The sequence below is a fragment of the Ursus americanus genome, chromosome 26, assembly GCF_024610735.1.
Source record: "Ursus americanus isolate L20-20 chromosome 26, mUrsAme1.1.p, whole genome shotgun sequence".
Classification (NCBI taxonomy): domain Eukaryota; kingdom Metazoa; phylum Chordata; class Mammalia; order Carnivora; family Ursidae; genus Ursus; species Ursus americanus.
In genome coordinates, this window is record NC_142152.1 from 19,145,361 (window position 1) to 19,165,136 (window position 19,776).

At 39.8% G+C, this 19,776-nt stretch overlaps 1 protein-coding gene across 6 annotated transcripts in view; it reads right to left on the minus strand.

Annotated features, from left to right (window-relative positions):
- Window positions 1-19,224, minus strand: part of ENTPD5 (ectonucleoside triphosphate diphosphohydrolase 5) — a 38,521-nt gene extending 19,297 nt beyond the window's left edge. Inside the window, exons 1-6 of one of the 6 annotated variants that reach the window (XM_087856131.1) lie at window positions 19,017-19,195; window positions 15,027-15,106; window positions 13,529-13,594; window positions 4,814-4,886; window positions 2,604-2,889; window positions 1,879-1,958 (exon numbers count right to left, since the gene is read on the minus strand). In XM_087856131.1, coding sequence (XP_087712257.1) covers window positions 1,879-1,958; window positions 2,604-2,820 — 297 coding nt within the window. In that variant the 5' untranslated portion in view covers window positions 2,821-2,889; window positions 4,814-4,886; window positions 13,529-13,594; window positions 15,027-15,106; window positions 19,017-19,195. Of the gene's footprint in view, window positions 1-1,878; window positions 1,959-2,603; window positions 2,890-4,813; window positions 4,887-6,232; window positions 6,389-13,528; window positions 13,595-15,026; window positions 15,107-19,016 lie in introns of those variants that run through there. The other 5 variants (XM_045807842.2, XM_045807840.2, XM_045807841.2 and 2 more) reach the window with 5 other exon arrangements.
- Between the last annotated feature and the right edge of the window lie 552 nt (window positions 19,225-19,776).

Consider the following 19,776-nt stretch of genomic DNA (forward strand, 5'->3'; position numbering starts at 1 on the left):
CACGCTGCCTCTAGATTATAATTACTAGCAACCGCAACACAATCTCCTCTAAATGTCCAATCAGTTTCTGATAATGTAGTTGCTTTCAGCAGCTCCTAAGTTTCTGATGCATTTACCATTTCGTAACAGTGAGCTGAGAAAATAAACATCTTCTCAGTTCTTCAAGGTCAAGCCATTTTTTCCTCAGATTATACTTTAATTATTAATTAAATTTAATTAATAATTAAATTTATTTATTAAATAAAATGAATTTATTTATTAAATAAAATGAATTTATTTATTATTTATTTATAATTAATTAAAATTAAATTAAATAATTTGTTAATTAAATTAAAGTTATTTATTAATTAAATTTATTTATTTAATTTATTGATTAAATTAATTATTAATATTTATTAATTAAATGACTTTTAATTATTTAATTAAATTAAAAATTATTTATTAATTAAAATTATCTTATTAATTAAAGATTTTATTTGACAGAGAGACAGCAAGAGAGGGGACACAAGCAGGGAGAGTGGGAGAGGGAGAAGCAGGCTTCCCGCCGAGCAGGGAGCCCAATGCGGGGCTCGATCCCAGGACCCTGGGATCATGACCTGAGCCGAAGACAGACGCTTAACGACTGAGCCACCCAGGCGCCCCTCAGATTATACTTTTTTTTTTTTTTAAAGATTTTATTTATTTATTTAACAGAGATAGAGACAGCCAGCGAGAGAGGGAACACAAGCAGGGGGAGTGGGAGAGGAAGAAGCAGGCTCATAGTGGAGGAGCCTGATGTGGGGCTCGATCCCATAACGCCGGGATCACGCCCTGAGCCGAAGGCAGACGCTTAACCGCTGTGCCACCCAGGCGCCCCCTCAGATTATACTTTTAGGTAATCTTTACACACAACGTGGGGCTTGAACCCACAACCCTGAGATCAAGAGTTGCATGTTCTACCGGCTGAGCCAGCCAGGCGCCCCAAGACATTTTTTCCCCCAAGCTATTTTTATTTTTTATTTATTTATTTTTTTTTTAAAAGATTTTATTTATTTATTCGACAGAGATAGAGACAGCCAGCGAGAGAGGGAACACAAGCAGGGGGAGTGGGAGAGGAAGAAGCAGGCTCATAGCAGAGGAGCCTGACGTGGGGCTCGATCCCAGGACGCCGGGATCACGCCCTGAGCTGAAGGCAGGCGCTTAACCGCTGTGCCACCCAGGCACCCCCCAAGCTATTTTTAATATAAGGTTTTCCTTTGGTTAATGATTATGCTTGTAACACGGAACAATACCTTTACATTTGCTACCAAAGTTCAATATTCTGCCTTATTCTATTTCAGTGTGGCCTCTGACACACTGGGTGTAGCACATTATGGGTGCTCAATTGTGAAATACAGTCACGACAAAATTCTCCATTTATCCTCTAATACCAAAGACTTTTGTTTTCATGAGTTCTCGCCTAATTTCTAGAGTATAAGCATGCACTGTCTGTCCTAGATCAGGGTACTTCGAAACGAAGTTCACTGGGTCGACGTTGACTCAACTGCCATGTTTATATCTCACACTCTATAGAACTCCATGTCTATTTTCTGCATCTACATCAATGCAGTTAATGGCTTCCACTCAAAATCTTAAACATTAAACACAAAGGGAGCAATCTCTTAAAAGATGGTGTCATCCCTGCATGTCCACAATCTATTCTAGCCTCCTTCTGCCCAAGCCCTAGAGAGCTTGGGGTGTATAATTCCTGCTATCCAGTATAGCCGAGGGCAGAAAACTGATCTTACACATGGCCGCAATGTCAGCGGTGAACAGCAGGAGACATTTAACAGCAGTGGTGTGGTCAAGTTCTCAAAACATTAAGAATCTAAATATCTAATTGTAAAAAAAAAACCTCACCTGCTTAGGTTCATCTACAAAAGCAGAAAGTCCTGGCTTCACAGATTCAAAAATTTCCCCTTCCAGAATTGGAAGCTGTCCTATTTTGTCCATGGAACAAAACAGAAGAGAGATGGTTGGTTACCAAAAATGGGGCTGCTTTTGATAGTGGGCCCTGTATCAAGGGCTCAATTAAGCTGCTGTTCCTCCAAGCCATCCCAAGTAATCCCACCTGTGAGGAGTAGCTTGCAGGAGTATTGGGTAGGGGGATAGAAGGTGACAGGCAATTCTTGAGAGCCCCTCTGGCATTTCTCAGCATGGACACCTAGCTCCTACTGCTGTCCCTAGTCTCTACAAGTAACTTGAGAACACCGGAAATGCAGAAAAAGTTCATCTTCTAGGTCCCCTTATCTCCTTCTCCAAAGATGGCAGTGATCCTCTCTCATGACCACTTCCAATATTCTCAATATTCTGGACCCTGGGGCATCAACCACCTTTAGAGAAAAGGACAAATTACAGCTGTACTTCTTGGACATATGGGTTTCAGGCTACAGGCAACCCAGATCTAATTTCACACTGAATTAAACCATATGTTCAATTATAGCCCCAAATCTTCTCTGAAGAAAGACACTCAGTAGCTGTAAGTTACCATAATTCATATCGCATACTCTCAGCACATTTGTTTCTGGAAGAAGAGGCTGAAGTGTGGATTAATAGGCACTGGTGAGGGTATCAGTTACACTTACCTGGTATTTTCTGCACAAAGGTGTAAACGTGAATTCGTGTTCCAGTGCTCCCTGCATCAAACATAATTCCATACAATGTGCTGGCACTGACGTTGATGGGGCACATGGAAGACAGGAAGACACCCTCAAACCAAGTCTGCTGGTCTCTGTGGAAGACAGTGCTGCAAACACAGGATGCCACCAGCATGAAAAAGGCTGCCCCCCAGGTAGTGGCCATTCTCTTCCCAAGATGTGGTGAGTCTAGGCTTTTGATGCAGCAGCAGCGCTGTTCATACACCTACAGCGGCTTATAGGACAAAGAAATGCGTGGTTAGACCAACTGGTCTTTTGTTTATACTTGTAAAGGAAGAAACACCCACTATAGAAATCCCACCCCTTCCCCCAAGGTGCTCCTTCTCTATTTTTCAAACCAGCATAACAAGCTAGACGAGGGTAACATAGGCTCCTTAGCACCTGTTTCTGAAGAGTATCTTGTTGCAAAAGGAAAATGGGATTTAAACTCTATTTCCCCATTCTCTGCTTTCAGGTGTAGGGTGGATCTCTCACACGCAAGGCTTTCTCTGCCACCCTGCTCTATTGTTGAGTCTAATTGTCTTCCTTTCCATTTTGGCAGTTTTGTCTTTAGATCATTCACTAACCGTCTCTCCCTCCTTCTTTCCCTCTCTTTTGTCTTTTTTGATTGATTTAAGATGTTTCAATCTCTGAATTAAAGTCATAAAGTTACAAAGTTATCAAGTCACTAGCATCGGGGTGTCTACAGCCTTCAAAACTCAGGCTACTGGACCACTACCTTAACGGGTGACCAAAGATACTGCCAGTGGCTTGTACATACAATCACGTTTTAGGGAAATCAGCTTAATTTAAAAACACTTAAATAGACCATTGTGGGCTGTTTTTTTGTTTGTTTATTTAAGTAATCTCTACACCCAACGTGGGGCTTGAACTCACAACCCACAGATCAAGAGTTGCATGCTCCTCCAACTGAGCCAGCTAGGCTCCCGGACCATTATGGTTTTAAAAAACATCCTTCACAGGTTTCAGGCCATGTTATCTTAGTAAGAACTTAAAGCAGACGGGGGCGTCTGGCTGGCTCAGTCGGTTAAGTGTCTGACTCTTGATTCAGGGTCAGGTCGTGATCTCAGGGTTGTGAGATTGGGCCTGGCATCAGGCCCCCCATCTGGCGTGGAGTCTGCTTGGAATTCTCTCTCCCTCTGTGCAATCCCTCTCTAAAAAAAAAAAAAAAAAAAAAACAAACATAACAAAACAACAATAACAACAAAAACCCCAAAAAACTCTTAAGGCAGATGGGCAAATTAAGCCAGAGAGGTTCAATGACTTGCTGGAAGTCATAAAGCAGGTCAATGATGAAATCTTGATTAGAAACCAGTCTTCACTCTTGCCAACCATTCTTTTTCTGATTCCAAAAGCCTCCCTTATGGCAAGTTACTGCCTATATTATTTAATATGCTCTTAGCAAAGACAAAAATCTTAGCATTAGTGCTCAGCTTTATTCTAGATCTGTGTATTATTATAGCAGGTTGGATACAAACGATGCTGAAAACCTAGAGTACGGTTACATGAAAAAATGTCTCCTGGATGAGCTATATTGTCTGTGTTCCAGGCTTCATTTTCTCCTGGTATTCATAAAGAATGCCATAACAGTCCCCTAACATTAAGGCTTCCTTAATTTCCCTTTATGTACTTTGATCAAAACAGGTTTGAGTGTCCTGTTCCAGCTTTCACCTCTGGACTTCTTATGTAAGCAGATGATTAAACACGATCTAATTCCAAAGTCCCACTGTCCAGTCCCTTTATTTCTAACAGAATAACTGAGTTTATCTGGAGTATAGACTGAGGATTCTCAGTCATTCTCAAGTCTCTTGACCTCCTAGGGTTCATTTTATCAAAATGTCTCTCTTCCCAAAGGTGACATACTATATAAAATAATGTAAATTGAAGTAAATTGCATTTGGAGTTTAAACTATTTAAAATAACTACAGTAGTTCTGAGGTACCAAAGGGCAGAGTTAGAATTATCAGTTTGAACACAATTCAGGGCTGGACTTCTTTACGATAGTTAAGATTACAGGTTTGGGCTAGGGGGAAAAAAAAAAAAAACAAACCCAAAAATCTTTTAGGGTCTCAAAGGAAACTTTATCCCAGGAAACCAACACTGGAATAGGGCAGCTGATTGGCCAGCTTCATACTCACATCTTAAATCACTCCCTTTCGCTGATTCTTCTTCTACAGCAAACAGGCTGGTCGTGTAGATCAATCTAAATAACTGAAAACAAAAACAACCCTTTCAGATTCTCTGAGTATTAATGGACCCTTGCCTAGTCCAGAACTCAAGCCATATCCAGTCCTTGGTCCCTTCTCTCCCTCGGGAAGAGCAGGTAGGGGCTTTCCGATCACCAGCCTCCTCTACCTCTGTGACTTAATTCCATAGAAGCTTCTCTATTATTGTGGTTTCTGAAAAACCTCTCCAGCTTTCATTTCCATTAAGCACACAGTTTGTTTTTCTTCCAAAAGAGATTTTAAGGGGGAAAAAATGCACGCTAGGTATCTGTTTTCAAGGAGTGAAAAAGTGCAGAGTCATACCAGGTGTTCAGGGTAAATAAACATTTCAGAGAAAGCGAAGGATGAAAACATCCAATACCCCTGCTGCTTTCAATCCCTACCTTCTAACACCATTTGCAAGCTCATTTTTCTTTAAGATTCGCTAAGAATGGTATTAGAAAGGGTTACAATCTAGAGTATGTAGAATGGCGTCCTTTTCCACGCGACCCCAGCCTGCAAAGCTTGCTCACTGTTAGTCTTTGCTCAAATGTCACCTTCTTGAGACTTTCCCTGTCTACCCGATCTAAAATTGCAACCCACCTGGCCACGTACACATCTTCCACCTCCCTTCCCTGTTTATTTTTTTCCATAGCACCTTCCATCTTCTGTATAATTTACTACTTCAGTGTTTTTGTGTTTTTGGTTCCCTGCTCCCCGCCATCCTCTTGTGAGCTACCTATGGGTGGGAATTTTTGCCTAATACACTGATGTGTTCCTGGCACTGGAACAGTGCTAGCACACAGTAGGTGTTGAATGAATACTCTGAAAGGATGAACAGTGATCCAAGAACTCAGGCACTGGATCCTATCCATTTAACAAGAATATAATAGCTGTCTTCTTTCCAACAGATTAATTACCTACCTATTGGAAGATTACGATTCCAAACTTCCAAGGCAGGACTGTTTCTCCAAATGCGTCAATTATGTTTTATATGCTACTCGAAATAATGCAGCTAGTCAAGTGTACTTTCTACGGCCTGGGGAGTATACACATCAGTGTACTGAAATTCACTCCTTTCAGAACTGGTCTTCTCAACATCTCTTGCCCACTTTCGCCTATTCACCCCAACAAAGCCCCCTCTTCAATTCTTTTGAGACCTTGGTGCCAGCTAGTGTTGGTCACTGTTCTCATTTCCTTCCAGGGTCTTTTCAGTATATCTTTGTCCTCAGAGTAAACAGGAATAGCTCCTAGGCAGCCTCCCTAGAGCTTCACACTCCGGATTCCCTTCTTCCATGTCACCCACCGACAGACCACAATCCCACAGAAGCTGGGCCCCATTTGGGTGCTCACCTGCTCATGTCTGCCTGTTCCCCACGAATCCTTGCTTCCACTGTCGATTGCCTCTTACTCTTTGCTCCTATTTCAGCCCTTCTGAATCCAACGAGCTTCATGAACCACATTCACCTTTGTGCCAGTTTGCAACTAACTAGGTGGCGTTTTGTTAACTCACTCCCTTCTTGATCCTTTGCCCCTCCCTTAGCCACTTTTTTTCCTGGGTACACATGATTGTCTGGTTCAGCTACTTTTATGATAGTTAAGTGCCAACGAGTAGCATTATTGCTTGTAGGGCTGAAGTTGCTCAGGAACTGAATTCTGTGTTTTTATACAGGACACTGATTACCCAGTAATGTTTTTATATTATTAAATAATGTTATATTTACAATTACAAAACATGTAGCTATGTAATAATGTTATGAATTCCCTACTATTTCACATTTTTACAACCTAAGCTCAAGAGTAGGAAAGTTAATATCCTTGTGATGAATTTAGAAAGCTGGGTATTGAATTGTCTAATTAACAAGCATTTACTGAATGTCTAATATACACCAGACACTGCGCTAGCTTCTCAATACAGAAGAGGAATCAGATATAGACCCATCTCCTGGGGCTTCAGCTTCCTAGAAGAAATAAACAAGTAAACCAACAGCTATCATGTACATACTTTGGTAAGTTCTCTTATGGGAACATGCAGAATATTGTAGGAATGGACTAAGACACAAGTAACTCATTTCAGAAGGGGAAGGATAGAAGTGGAAAGGGAGAGGCCTAAGCTGGGTCCCAAATCAGAGAGAGGAATTAACCTGGTAAAGTGACACAGGGAGAACCCTGAGAACTTTAAGTATTGAATGGATGGAATACAGAGGACCAGAATAGAGCATGAGTGTGAGAAAGGGCCTGGAGGCATTAAATCAGATTTCAAAAAGAATGGACTTGTTTTCGTCAAACAGTACCATGGTGACACCTGACTACTATTTAAATTTTTCTATGCCCTCCCAAAACAAATATTAGTATTGTCTGACCTGAATAAAATGACACAGTATTTCTCAACAGTTTAAAATAATGGAATGGGACAGGTGACTAGAAAGTTCCACCAGAAAGTCTTAGGGAAGCTCCCACTGCCAATTCTCTTGAGCTCCACAGAGAAGCTAGCTGTAACGAAGTTAAAAATTAAACATAATGCAAGTTTAAAATTTAACCAGAGTGAAAATTTTAAACAATAAGCTGAACTACGGAAATGGATTAGCTAAACCACCCAGAGCATAGGTTAGTCAAGCAAAGCAAAACCAAGACTGGTCTAGTTAGTTAAGTCTGAAACAGATTCAGCACAGTGAGCAATGCCTCATTCAGGAATGTAAGTTGGGACCTACATACCCAATACAGGGGCCAGAATCCTGGAACACTCTGCTATCTGAAGGGTGTCTAAGGTGAGGGTACATAGTATCTTCTGTATTCCCAAACTCACGTACTGAGCCTGGAACAGGCTGATGTTAGACATCAGCAACTTTCTCATGAATAGACTTGGTACAATTGAGCTAATAATATCTGGAGACAAAAGCATCAGGGAAGGGGGTACCACCTTTCCCAGAGTCTTACTATGGTGACGTATCACATACCCAGCTCCCCATCCCCCTCCAGACCAGCTCATGGATAGGAGTGCTACTCCAGGAATCCTATTATTCACATATGCATTCACTTAGCCATTCCAGAAATTATCAGTTGCCCAGTGCTACTTACAAAGTATGGCATGCAAAGATGAATCATCTTAGACCTGCCCTTTAAGAGACTACAGTAAATAGGAAAAAAAAACCACAAACATGTCCATTAACTACCTCTGTGAAGTTAAATGTGACAAGTAGCTCAGTTACCATGCTCTGAGACTTCAAAGCAGGAAGAGATTACGTCCAGCTGGAATAACTGAGAAGGCTTTGTGGGACAAGTGGCATTTGAAGAGGGTCCTGAGAAGGGGCATTGAGACAGGAGAGGAGTGCTTTTCAGGAAACAATGATTCGAGACCTGGAGGTAGAAAAGGGATGGAGGCGTCTGGGGAACAGTGAACACATTAGTTTGAGTAACTGTGATAGGAAAGCAAGTTGGAAAGGCAAAGTCAGGTCAGACAGTACAGCACACCAAATACTTAGCTGAGTTTAGACTAAATTCTGCAGGAAGGGAAAGCTACTGAAGATTTTGAGCAAGGGAGTGTCACAAATACGAATCTGGCCGTTAGATGTAAGAAAGGCTGAAGTGGGAGCCTTAGCAGGCTCCATTCCAGCGTCCAAGTCTACAAATGTTCACCGATGCCCACTCAGTGCTAGGCGCTCGAGAATTAGATGTGAATAAACAGAGGTTTTTATTAAAGATGCTCAGTCTGGCAGAGGTGACAGACACGGGCACAAATAACCACACCTTCTTAAGTTAATCATAAAAACATTAGAGGAGCCCAAAACCTTAAAGGACTAACTACCTACAGGATTAGGAAAGACATCATGAGATGACATTTGAACTGATCATGAAAAATGAACAGAACTACACAAATAATACAGACATGTGGATAAAGACCAGAGCAACTATTAAAAGATGAAAAGAGATAGGTATATTATGGATAGTTTGATTTCATTTTTTGATTTCCTCCAAAATTTTTATCAGACAGATTTCAGAAACAAAACAAAAAGTAGACATAGTGGAAGAGTATAGAAAAGAGGGTTAGCATTTAATGCAGAGAAAAGACTGTGGCCAAAGGAACAAAATTTGAGGTAACAGTAATAGCAGCTAAGACCTTAATACTTGCCAAGCACTTCGTTAAGTGTTTTACATGCATTATCTCATTTAATCTTACAAAACCACTCTGTGAGATAGGTTCTGTTTATTAACATCCCCGTTCTAGAAATGAGAAAACTGTGGCATAAGAAGCTAGGTAAGACCACACAGTAGTAAGCGAAAAGAGCCAGAAATCAAACCCAGGTGGTCCAATTCTAGAGCCCACAGTTTTGTCCAGTAGATCACCTAGGAAGGGTCATCTAGAACGACTCTAGAGAAAAATGGATATGGGGGTGGGAGGAGAAGGTAGAGCAGAGAAGAATGATCAGAGATGAAGCTGGAAAGTTAGACTGGCATCGACATGCAAAAGTCTTCCTATATACGACCAAGAACTTTTGATCTGTTTCTTGCTGGCTCTACCTTCATTACATTCCCAGAATCTGACCATTTCTGATCACTCAGAGCTACCACATTGGCCCAAGCCACCATCATCCCTGACGTGATTTACTCTAATATTGTCTTAACACATCTCTGCTTTTACTCTTACTCCCCCCAGAGTCTATTTTTAATGAGCAAACAAAGTCATCCTTTTAAAATACGTTACAGCATGTCTCTCCTCTGCAAAATCCAGCAATGGCTTCCTATTTCCCCCAGAGCAGCAAGATTCCAACAAAAGCTTTCCTGGATCCACTTGCTTGGCCTTCCTCCCCATTACCTCTGACCTTATCTAAGTTTTCACCTTACTCACTCCCCTAACACCAACGTCTGCGTGCATGTCAAACATGTTCCTGCCTTAGGGCCTTGCTCTAGCTGTCCCTGCTGCCTGAAACATACATCCACTTGACAAATTCCTGCAACTCCTTCAAATCATTATTCAAATGCTACTTTCTTATCAAGACCTATCTTTAATACTAACCTCCCTCCCTCATGTGTCCCTTACCTCTGCCTGCTCTCTCAATACTCCTTACTCTGATCTTTTCCTTTTTCTATTGCACCTTATCACATTCTAACATATTAGGTAGTTTATGTATTGTTTATTATTTGTGTTCCTCCGATAGAATTAAGTTCTTAGCAGGAATCTTTGTTTACTGATGTAGCCCATCAGCACCTAGAAGAGTGTCCAAAAAGATTCTCAATGGAAACTGACAATAGGAATAAACCGCAAAGTGACATAAAAAGGGAAAAATAGGGGCACCTGGGTGGTTCAATTGGTTGAACGTTTGCCTTCGGCTCAGGTCATGATCTCGGGGTCCTGGAATCAAGCCCCACATCAGGCTCCCTGCTCAGAGGGAGTGTGCTTCTCCCTCTCCCTCTGCTCCTCCCCCAACTCATACTCTCTCTCTCAAATAAATAAAATCTTTAAAAAGGGGGGGGATCATATATACTTGTATAAATAGATTTTAAGAGAATATAATTAATGAATACCTAATCTAGTCACATTGTTTTAGGAGAAACTATAATTTTATTTTTCTGAATCTATTAGTTCTGTAGCTATATTGAATTTCTTTAATCAAACACATTGTTAAAATTGTGATAAACTGAAGTAACTTCCCCCAATCTAAAGGATACTAAACATTAATTACATTGTCCAAGTTCTCTTCTATTTATCAAACCAATACATATTTGGGATGCTGCGCAGCAGTCTCCTATTGCTGCACAACAAATGATCCCAAAACGTAGTTGCTTAAAACAATAATATGCATTTATTCTCTCACAGTTTCTGTAAATCAGGCATTTGAGAGTGGCTTAATTGGCTAGTTCTGGCTCAAGGTCTCTCATGATACTGGAGTCAAGATGCAGGCTGGAGCTGCAGTCAACTGCGGGCTTGACCGAGGCTGAAAGCCCACCTCCAAGATGGCTCACTCGATGGCTGGCGAGCTGATGCTGGTTGTCGGAAGGAAGCCTCAGCTGCCTTCCACGTGGATTCTCCCAAGAACCTTGAATATCTTTACAACATCGTGGCTGACTCCTCCAGAGTGGGAAACCCAGGAGAGAACAATGTAGGAGTCGTGATTTTTTTTATGACTTAGCCCTGTAAGTCATACATTATTACTTCCCCTATATTCCACTGGTCCTACAGACCTCCCCTAACGAAATGTGTGACAATGGGCATGAACACCAGGTGAGGATCACGGGGGCCGTCTCAGAGACTACTACAAGTTATAACCAGTATTTGCATAATATTTTGTGTTTAGCTTTTTTTTTTAGTTTATACATATTTCTATTAACGGAGCTAACAAAAACACTTCTTGTTTTAGGAACTGCATGTTATTCCAATGATATTAACTCTTAAAAATTAAAAACAGTATAGACTTTTAATTTCTTTGAAAATATCATATCCCACCACTTGATGCTTTCCATTTTTCTGTTATAGTCCTGATTTTTTTTAAAAGATTTTATTTATTTATTTATTTATTTATTTATTTATTTATTTATTTATTTGACAGAGCGAGCAAACACGAGCATGGGGGGGGGAGGGGGAGAGAATCTCACGCCAACTCCGCTCTGAGTGTGAAGCCTGATAAGGGGCTCGATCTCATGACCCTGAAATCATGACCTGAGCCTAAACCAAGAGTCAGACATATAACCAACTGAGCCACCCAGGCACCCCTAGTCCCAATATTTTACTTAAGGAAAAGCATTAAAGTCAGAAAAACTACAGCTCATATAACACCCTGCTTGTTCCTAAGGGTGAAAGGAATGTAAATACTTCAAAAAAGTCAGATATATTTAGGAAAGAGTAGGGAGAAAATAAACGAGTCACTATATTTGTTAAGATTATAGGCATCCATTACTAACTGAATAATAAACCTAACAGTGGAATGAAATTCTAAATCAAATCAAAAAAATCAAATCTAAATCAAAATCAAAAAAAGGTATAGAGTGAAAATATTTATATTAGCAGAATAGCAACTTTCTTCATGCTATATATAGAAAGAAAATTTCCAATCAGACAATGATAGCATTAATACTTAGGTACTGAAGAGATATTTGGTAGAAAGGGATAAGACTGACAACTGGCACAGATATGAAAACCACTGAAAAACTTTGTAACAAATTTTTTCAAGCATCAAAAAAATAAAAAAGGGTTATTAAATAATCAACTTGTTTTAGAATGCTGCCAAAGAGCTGTAATAAGACTTCTAAGCATGGAAACTACAAGGGGAGAGACTGAATGGGAAAAACTTCCTAAAAGTAGGAGCCGTTGTCCTGGTGGTGAGGAGAGGATTCTTGCCCCAAGGGCCCAGCTCAAGTCTGACCACATTGTCCCGGGTAGATTCACACATCAGAAGGCTGGTTGAATGAGATCTCTTTTAAGGTCTTGCCAACCCTAAGATCAAACACTCCCAATAAAGGAATTAGAATTGATACACTGGTAGTTACCAACAAATATAAAATTCTTTCCCATAAACAGATCACTTCTTTCTGTATTTTATTCCATTTTAATTAAAACATCATTAGACAAGTGTCAAAAAGGCGGATTCTATACAATGAAACCATTTGGGTGTTATACCAAAGTGAGATCAGGCAGTGCCTGACATCATTCTTCATTGTTTCGGGCTTGACTTAGCTACAATAATCACTGCATGGGGAAAGCCCTTGCTCTTGCTGCCTCTCTCTCTTCACAAGTCACAAGGCCTTTTCTTACCCATTCATTAAGAGTGAAAAACTTTTAGACAGGAAGATACTACCAGTCAGGAGAGGGTTAATATTGCCCCAGTGAGCAAATATAATAAAAACCTAAGGTGATAAGCTATTTCTGCCTTCAAACCCATGCATTTATGTGCGGAAGAGTAATTACAAGGATCAGTGCCTTTTGTCACTGTTTACACTGGAATTTGTGGGAAGAGAAGTGAAAACCTATTTTCCCTTTCTTGTTATCAAATGAAAAATACCTACCGCTTCAAATATGTTGAATCAAAATGACAAAATGAGAAAGAATGAAATATTACGATGATACCTGATACATAAAGCAAGGAATAGGGCAACCACATAAGTACATTTCTTCAAATGTGTCTAGGATGCTTTCCCTTTAAGTAACATACCATTTTTATTTTACCAATGTTGGCTACAAATATTTCTAAAGTGACTTACGATGCAGGGTCATGATTATGATCATCAGTTATATTTTTCTGCAAACCCGGGATGCCTCCAGGCGCCACAGTTCTAAAGGACCATTTGCCCATCTGCCATCAAATGGCCCGAGATTGCTATGCTTTTCGAGCTAGTTTTCCCTGACATCATGCTATGTTATCACTGATGAGTGTTGTCATATGCATGATTCCTTCAATAAACTGCCATCACATATTTTTTTTAAATCTTTAAAATCAATGGGATGTAATTCAGAAAGCCATAATTATTAGACTTTTATGTCAACTTATGCAAATGAGAGCCTCTCCAAAAGAATAAGGGTTGTAGACCTTGTGACAGGTCTTGTAGTGGCTCCGAGATCCCTTTCCACTGACTAAGAGCTCTCAGGAATAAGAAAGCAGAATGTGCAGAAATCTGACCTATCGAAAAGTGGGGTATTACTTTGTATTGGCTACTTACCAATATTTTCTTTTTCTTCTGGGCATTCCCCTTTGTTTCCTTCAACTAATGTGCCATTTTTTCAACCTATAGAAGATGGACATGGATAATCATAAGAGCAAAGTTCTCTCTTTTCCCTCTTATCAGTACACTTATTTTTGAGGTAGTAATCTCTTTTCACGTTCATTTCTAATCTGTTCAGTCTTTGGGAACCAGATCACCACACTCATCCCCTGACTTGTAGTCCAGTACTCTTGGGCTCTTCCTCCTCTTCCCTACTTTCTTCTCATTCAAACTACGACCACAGCCACTCTTATAAAATCGCTTGTTTATAAAATCAGCAACAGCAAAGGGAGGCAAGTCATACTCCTTCTAAAAGCTAGAGTGTATTTTTGTATAAATGTATGTGTATAAATGTATGGGGACAGTGACCAAGGAGCTAATCCATAAACAAAGTGGATAAAATCTAGTTTATGCACGTAGTGGGAACTCACGTAACAAGTTGTGTGTTCCACAGTGTGATCAAGAGGGGCCACTTACTATTACATGTGTGAGTTCATGGTTAAAAGGCACCAAGCCAATCCTAGTCCTAGGTACATATCCACAATAACTGAAGATAAGGACTCAACTCTTTCTACACTGATGTTCATTACAGCATTATTCACAACAACCAGAGGTGGAAACAACTGAAGTGTCCATCAGTAGATATGTAAACAAAATATGATACATATATTCAATAAATATTACTTAGCTATAAAAAGGAATGAAGTTCTGGGGCGCCTGGCTGGCTCAGTTAGAAGAGCACGACTCCTGATCTCAGGGTCGTGAGTTCAAGCCCCACAGCGGGTGTGGAGATTACTTAAATAAAGCACACAGACAAACAAATGAAGAAAGGAATGAGGTTCTAACACATGCCACAATATGGATGAACCTTGAAAACATTATGCTAAGTGAAAGAAGCTGGATACAAAAAGATATATATGATTCCACTTATATGAAATGTCAGGAATAGGTAAATTCATAGAGACAGAAAGTAGATTAGAGGTTACCAGGGGTTGACGGGGATGTAGAATGGGAGTTATTGCTTAACAGGTCCAGAGTTTCTGTTTGGGGTGATGACAGAGTTTTGGAAACAGATAGTAGTGATGGTTATAAAACACTGTGAATATAATTAAAACTACTGAACTGTACACTTAGAATAGTTAAAATGGCAATTTTCATGTTATATATTTTACCACAGTAAAAACTTTTTTTAAAAAAAAGGAAGATGCAGGGGGGTACTTGGGTGGCTCGGTTGGTTGAGCATAGGCCTCTTGATTTCAGCTCAGGTCATGATCTCAGGGTTGTGAGACTGAGCCCTGCATCAGGCTCTGTGCTCAGCAGGGAGTCTGCTTGAGATTCTCTTTCTCCCTCTTCCTCTGTGCCCTCCACCCTACTTGTGCATGAGTGCTCTCTTTCTCTCTCTCTCTCAAATAAATAAATCTTTAAAAAAAAAAAAAAGGCAAGCAGATGGGGGCACCTGGCTGGCTTTGTCAGTTGAGCATGCGACTCTTGATCTCGCGGTTGTGAGTTCAAATCCCACAATGGGCATAGAGCTTACTTTAAAAAAAAAAAAAGTGCAGATGGAACCAAACGTAAGATCATAAGAGGAAAATTGCTACCTGCAATTTCAATGAAACAACAGTTATGACAACACTTCATCCTTTGGATATCTCATAGGTACACAGCCAATTATGATTTAAATTCTGAAGGGTAGTACTGATACTCAGAAAATATCTTTAAGCATTTGAATTCATACAGTATCTTCCATTCTCCGAGAAAGTTAAACTTATGCAACATAAATCTGAAAATTATACATTCAAGAGAGGATTCGAACAAGGTTATAAATTCTAACTATACAGACCCCAAAGCAAACATTTTGTAAACTACACTTAAACACTTCTCCCAGTATGCCCCTGGAATCCAAGGATGGAATGGTGATATCTACCTCTAATCATGTAATCTTGACATTTCTATTTTCTTTTTAAAAAAATTTTTTTCTATTTTTTTATTATGTTCAATTAGCCGACATATAATACATCATTAGTTTTTGATGTAGAGTTCAATTAAGTTTTCCTTTTAAAAACACTTAATATGTGCATATGTCAATACACTGAACTCAAAACAAAAGACACTTCAAACTGGCATCTCCAAACTCCAAAGCTCCCTTTCCTTGGCACGCCCCCCCCCCTCCCCGGCACACACACACAGAGGCTAAATGGATTCTTTCTTATTTCCTGTTTCTGTTAGTGGCATCACAGATTTCCTAATTCACAGCTCAAAATCCTCATCATCTTTGAATTCTCCACTCTCATACCTTCTATATTCCAATCTGTTATCAAGAACTGGTGATTTTTCCTTTGTAATATCTTTCCCATCTCTTTTCTCTTTTTTTCCTCCCAAGTACCCCTGTTAATATCTAAATTCTGGCCTTTATTACTTCAGACTTGGACTTTACAGCTTCTTAACTGGTCTTCCGATTACCAATGTTTCCATTCTCAAATCTATACACCACAGTTTTCAACATTTTCCCACTAGATTTTAACCCACAGCACGTCAGGAATTCATTTATCTTTGAACACTGTACAACCCGGCATATATGTTTAATTAATCAATGTCTGCTGAATGAATAAATGAATGAATACATAATCACCTCACTCTCTTTAAAACTTTCATCAACTTGGGGCGCCTGGGTGGCTCAGTTGGTTAAGCATCTGACTCTTGATTTTGGTTTAGGTCATGATCTCAGGGTTGTGGGATCAAGCCTCATGTCCCGCTCCCCACTCAGCGGGGAGTCTGCTTGAGATTCTCTCCCTCTACCCCTTCCCCCTGCTCTTTCTCTCTCTCTCTCTAAAATAAATAAATAAATCTTTAAAAAATAAAATAAAGAGGTGCCTGGGTGGCTCAGTTGGTTGGGCATCTGCCTTCAGCTCGGGTCATGATCCCAGGGTCCTGGGATCGAGTAACGCATTGGGCTCCCTGCTCAGCAAGGAGTCTGCTTCTCCCTCTCACTGTGCCCCTACCCCCACTTGTGCGCTGTCTCTCTCATACGCTCTCTCAAATGAATAAATAAAATCTTTAAAAAATAATAAAATAAAATAAAACTTTCCTTAATTTCCCACTGTTCATAACAGAATATACAAACTCAAAGGCCTAAAAACTTACTGGGGCCAAGCAGGAAATATGAGTGAATAAAGGTGTAAACCAACAGGAAGTGGTGGGGACTGTGGTAAGCTAGAGAGGACATATCCCATCTAAAAGGGCAGTCGCCTGCAGCTGCCACAAACTGCTCCCATGATGAACTACAGGCCCAGTATTGCCAGGTCTTCTGATTTTTTCAAGATAAGCTGAAAGCACAGATTTCTGTGTGGAATCTGGTTTTTAAATAGTGACAATTAATTCCTAATTAATTCTTAAAAATTAAATTAAAAAAAAAACCCAAAAGCCACTGTGCAGGCCTGACAAAACACATCTATGGGTCAAATCCAGCCTTCAAGTTACAAGTTGGTGTCTCTGCTCTGTAGGATAAAAGACAAACTCCCTGCCTAACATCTGAAGTCCTTCACTGTGAATTCCCAGGCTACCTTAGTGAAGTTTTTTGCCCACTACTTTCATACAAGAACCCTGGCTCTAGTCTAACAACTCTCAAACTTTAGGATGGATCAGAACGACCTGGAGGACTTGTTAAAACATAGGTTGGTGATGGGGCGCCTGGGTGGCGCAGTCGTTAAGCGTCTGCCTTCGGCTCAGGGTGTGATCCCAGCGTTCTGGGATCGAGCCCCACATCAGGCTTCTCCGCTAGGAGCCTGCTTCTTCCTCTCCCACTCCCCCTGATTGTATTCCCTCTCTTACTGGCTGTCTCTCTCTGTCAAATAAATAAATAAAATCTTAAAAAAAAAAAAAAAAAGGTTGGTGGGCCTCACTGCCAGCATCCTGATTCAGCAGGTCTCCAGGGGGGCCTGAGAACTTCCATTTCTAATCCTTAACAAGTTCCCAGGTGATGCTGATGCTACTGGTCCATGGACCACACTTTGGGAACGACTGCTCTAAACTTCTCCTTGTCTCAAACACACGCTGAATTTTGCTCACATGATTCTACCTTTCCAGAAAGTCTTCCCTCTTCCTTTCAGCCCACCTTCTGTAAACTTTCTCTGTAAGAGCCTTTCATGTCCCCAAATTCCTGCAGCACTTATGCACTTATCCATCACTGCTTGGTATTTTTTATTGTTAACTGTTTGTATATCGGTGCCAATGAAGTTGTGTACCCTCACAGATCAATGCTCAGGTCAGCACCTTATACGCCTGCCTGGTACTCCTCAAGCTGTCAGGTAACATGGTATATGGTTGGTACTCACTAAACTTTTTTTAAGATGTATTTATTTATTTGAGAGAGAGAGAGAGAGTGAGCAAATGAGCAAGAGAAGGGGCAGAGGGAGAGGAAGAAAAGCAGACAGTGGGGAGCCAGATCTTATGACCCTGAGATCATAAGAGACCCATGAGACCCAGTCCTAATCTTATGACCCTAAGATCATAGCCTGAACCAAAATCAAGAGTCAGATGCTTGACTGACTGAGCCAGCCAGGCGCCCCCTCACTAAACATTTCGTAAATGAATATCTGATAGATACATGAAATCAAAATGCAGATAATTGGGACTGAAATATGTGTGTGTAATTTTTCTTAGGGAACTTTTAGTCCTGTGTAATGCCTTGTGTCAGAATGGACAACTAATAAAAATTGGATACTTTGCAAATAAATTGCCAGTGGTAATAATTATCTTATTTTGTATAAAAATAAAAGTCAATGTTAAAACAACAACAACAACAACACTAGTTTTAAAATTGATAACAGTAAATCCTTGATCTCCAGGATTCCTTATCCCTTGCAGAGATGTGAACTAGTCAATATCACAATATAATACCTATTTAATAGAATTCTGTATTTGAACCACCAGGAAAAAATAAAATAAAATGAAAGTAACTGACTCCCCATGATATTTGGAAACACCGATCAGTCCCTTCAGTTTGGATAACATATGTATGCATGATTCTAAACGTCGTATGAGAACAAAATCAAAAGCTGTCCACCTACTCTCTTCCACCTACAGAACTGCATCTGCTATCAGGTGATTTCAAGGATGATTTAGGAGTAGAAACTTGAGTCTCCAGGCGAAACAAGAATAAAGTCACAGATGAGTTTACAGAGTAAACCCAATTTGGGAATTACTAGAAGAGAAAATTAGAAAATACTATATATTTTGATATGTAGTCACAAGTTATTTGGCTTTTTGAACAACTCCACACTTGATATTACAATCAATAGGACAAGAGAAAAGTCTTCATTTGGTAAGGACAGAGAATCTAATTCAGAAAGAAAGCACCAATAAAACCCACCCAGAATCATATGAAGTACATTTAGAGCTTTAAGCTAGCACAGATGTTACCTTATATCAGGTTACTTGTCCTACCTACCAGGACCATAATGACCTTGTCTACATGAGGATTCAACGAAGACGAAGACGCTCCACATTTCTCTGTTGACCGGGAACTATGCAAACTGGGGAAAAAACAATTGTAAAGCCAAGTCAACAAAACACTAAGTGGCTTATTCCAAGTTTTAAAAGCATTAGCATTCTAAAAAATAAAACAAAGCGTATTTATTCAGCAAGATAATCCTGAAACTTCACAGTAAACCTACCCACCAGAAATTATGGAAGGAAATGTTACCAGATGAATTGCTAAATAGCAACTTCCTATTCTACTACCTGTATCATCAGATGTTTCTTACTAACAGATGACTAAACAATAATATCCACTTGTTTGGCAGAGAATGTGGAGGTTCAAAAGACTGCGAATTCTAGAACCACCTCTACTACAGTATAAATATGGGCATTTCTCTTAGCCATAGTTAGATCACAATAGTTTTAACAACAAACCAAACACATGTTCAATAAAAATGTATGATTAAAAAAAACTATCAAGTACATGCAATTTAAAGTATTATTTGTATATTAAGAAATAATATTGTTACAATCAAATTTTTATGTTTATAAATGAGTCTATGGGCCTGTGTTCAAACAAGGAAAGTCGTGGGTGACTTTCATATTATACAACCACCAATTTTTAGAATTCCAAATATACAGCCTGTAAAGAAGATGCCCTAACCTCTCTTTTCTGCAAGTTATCAATAGGATGCATTTTCAGAACCTCAGACAAAAACTAATTGTAACTT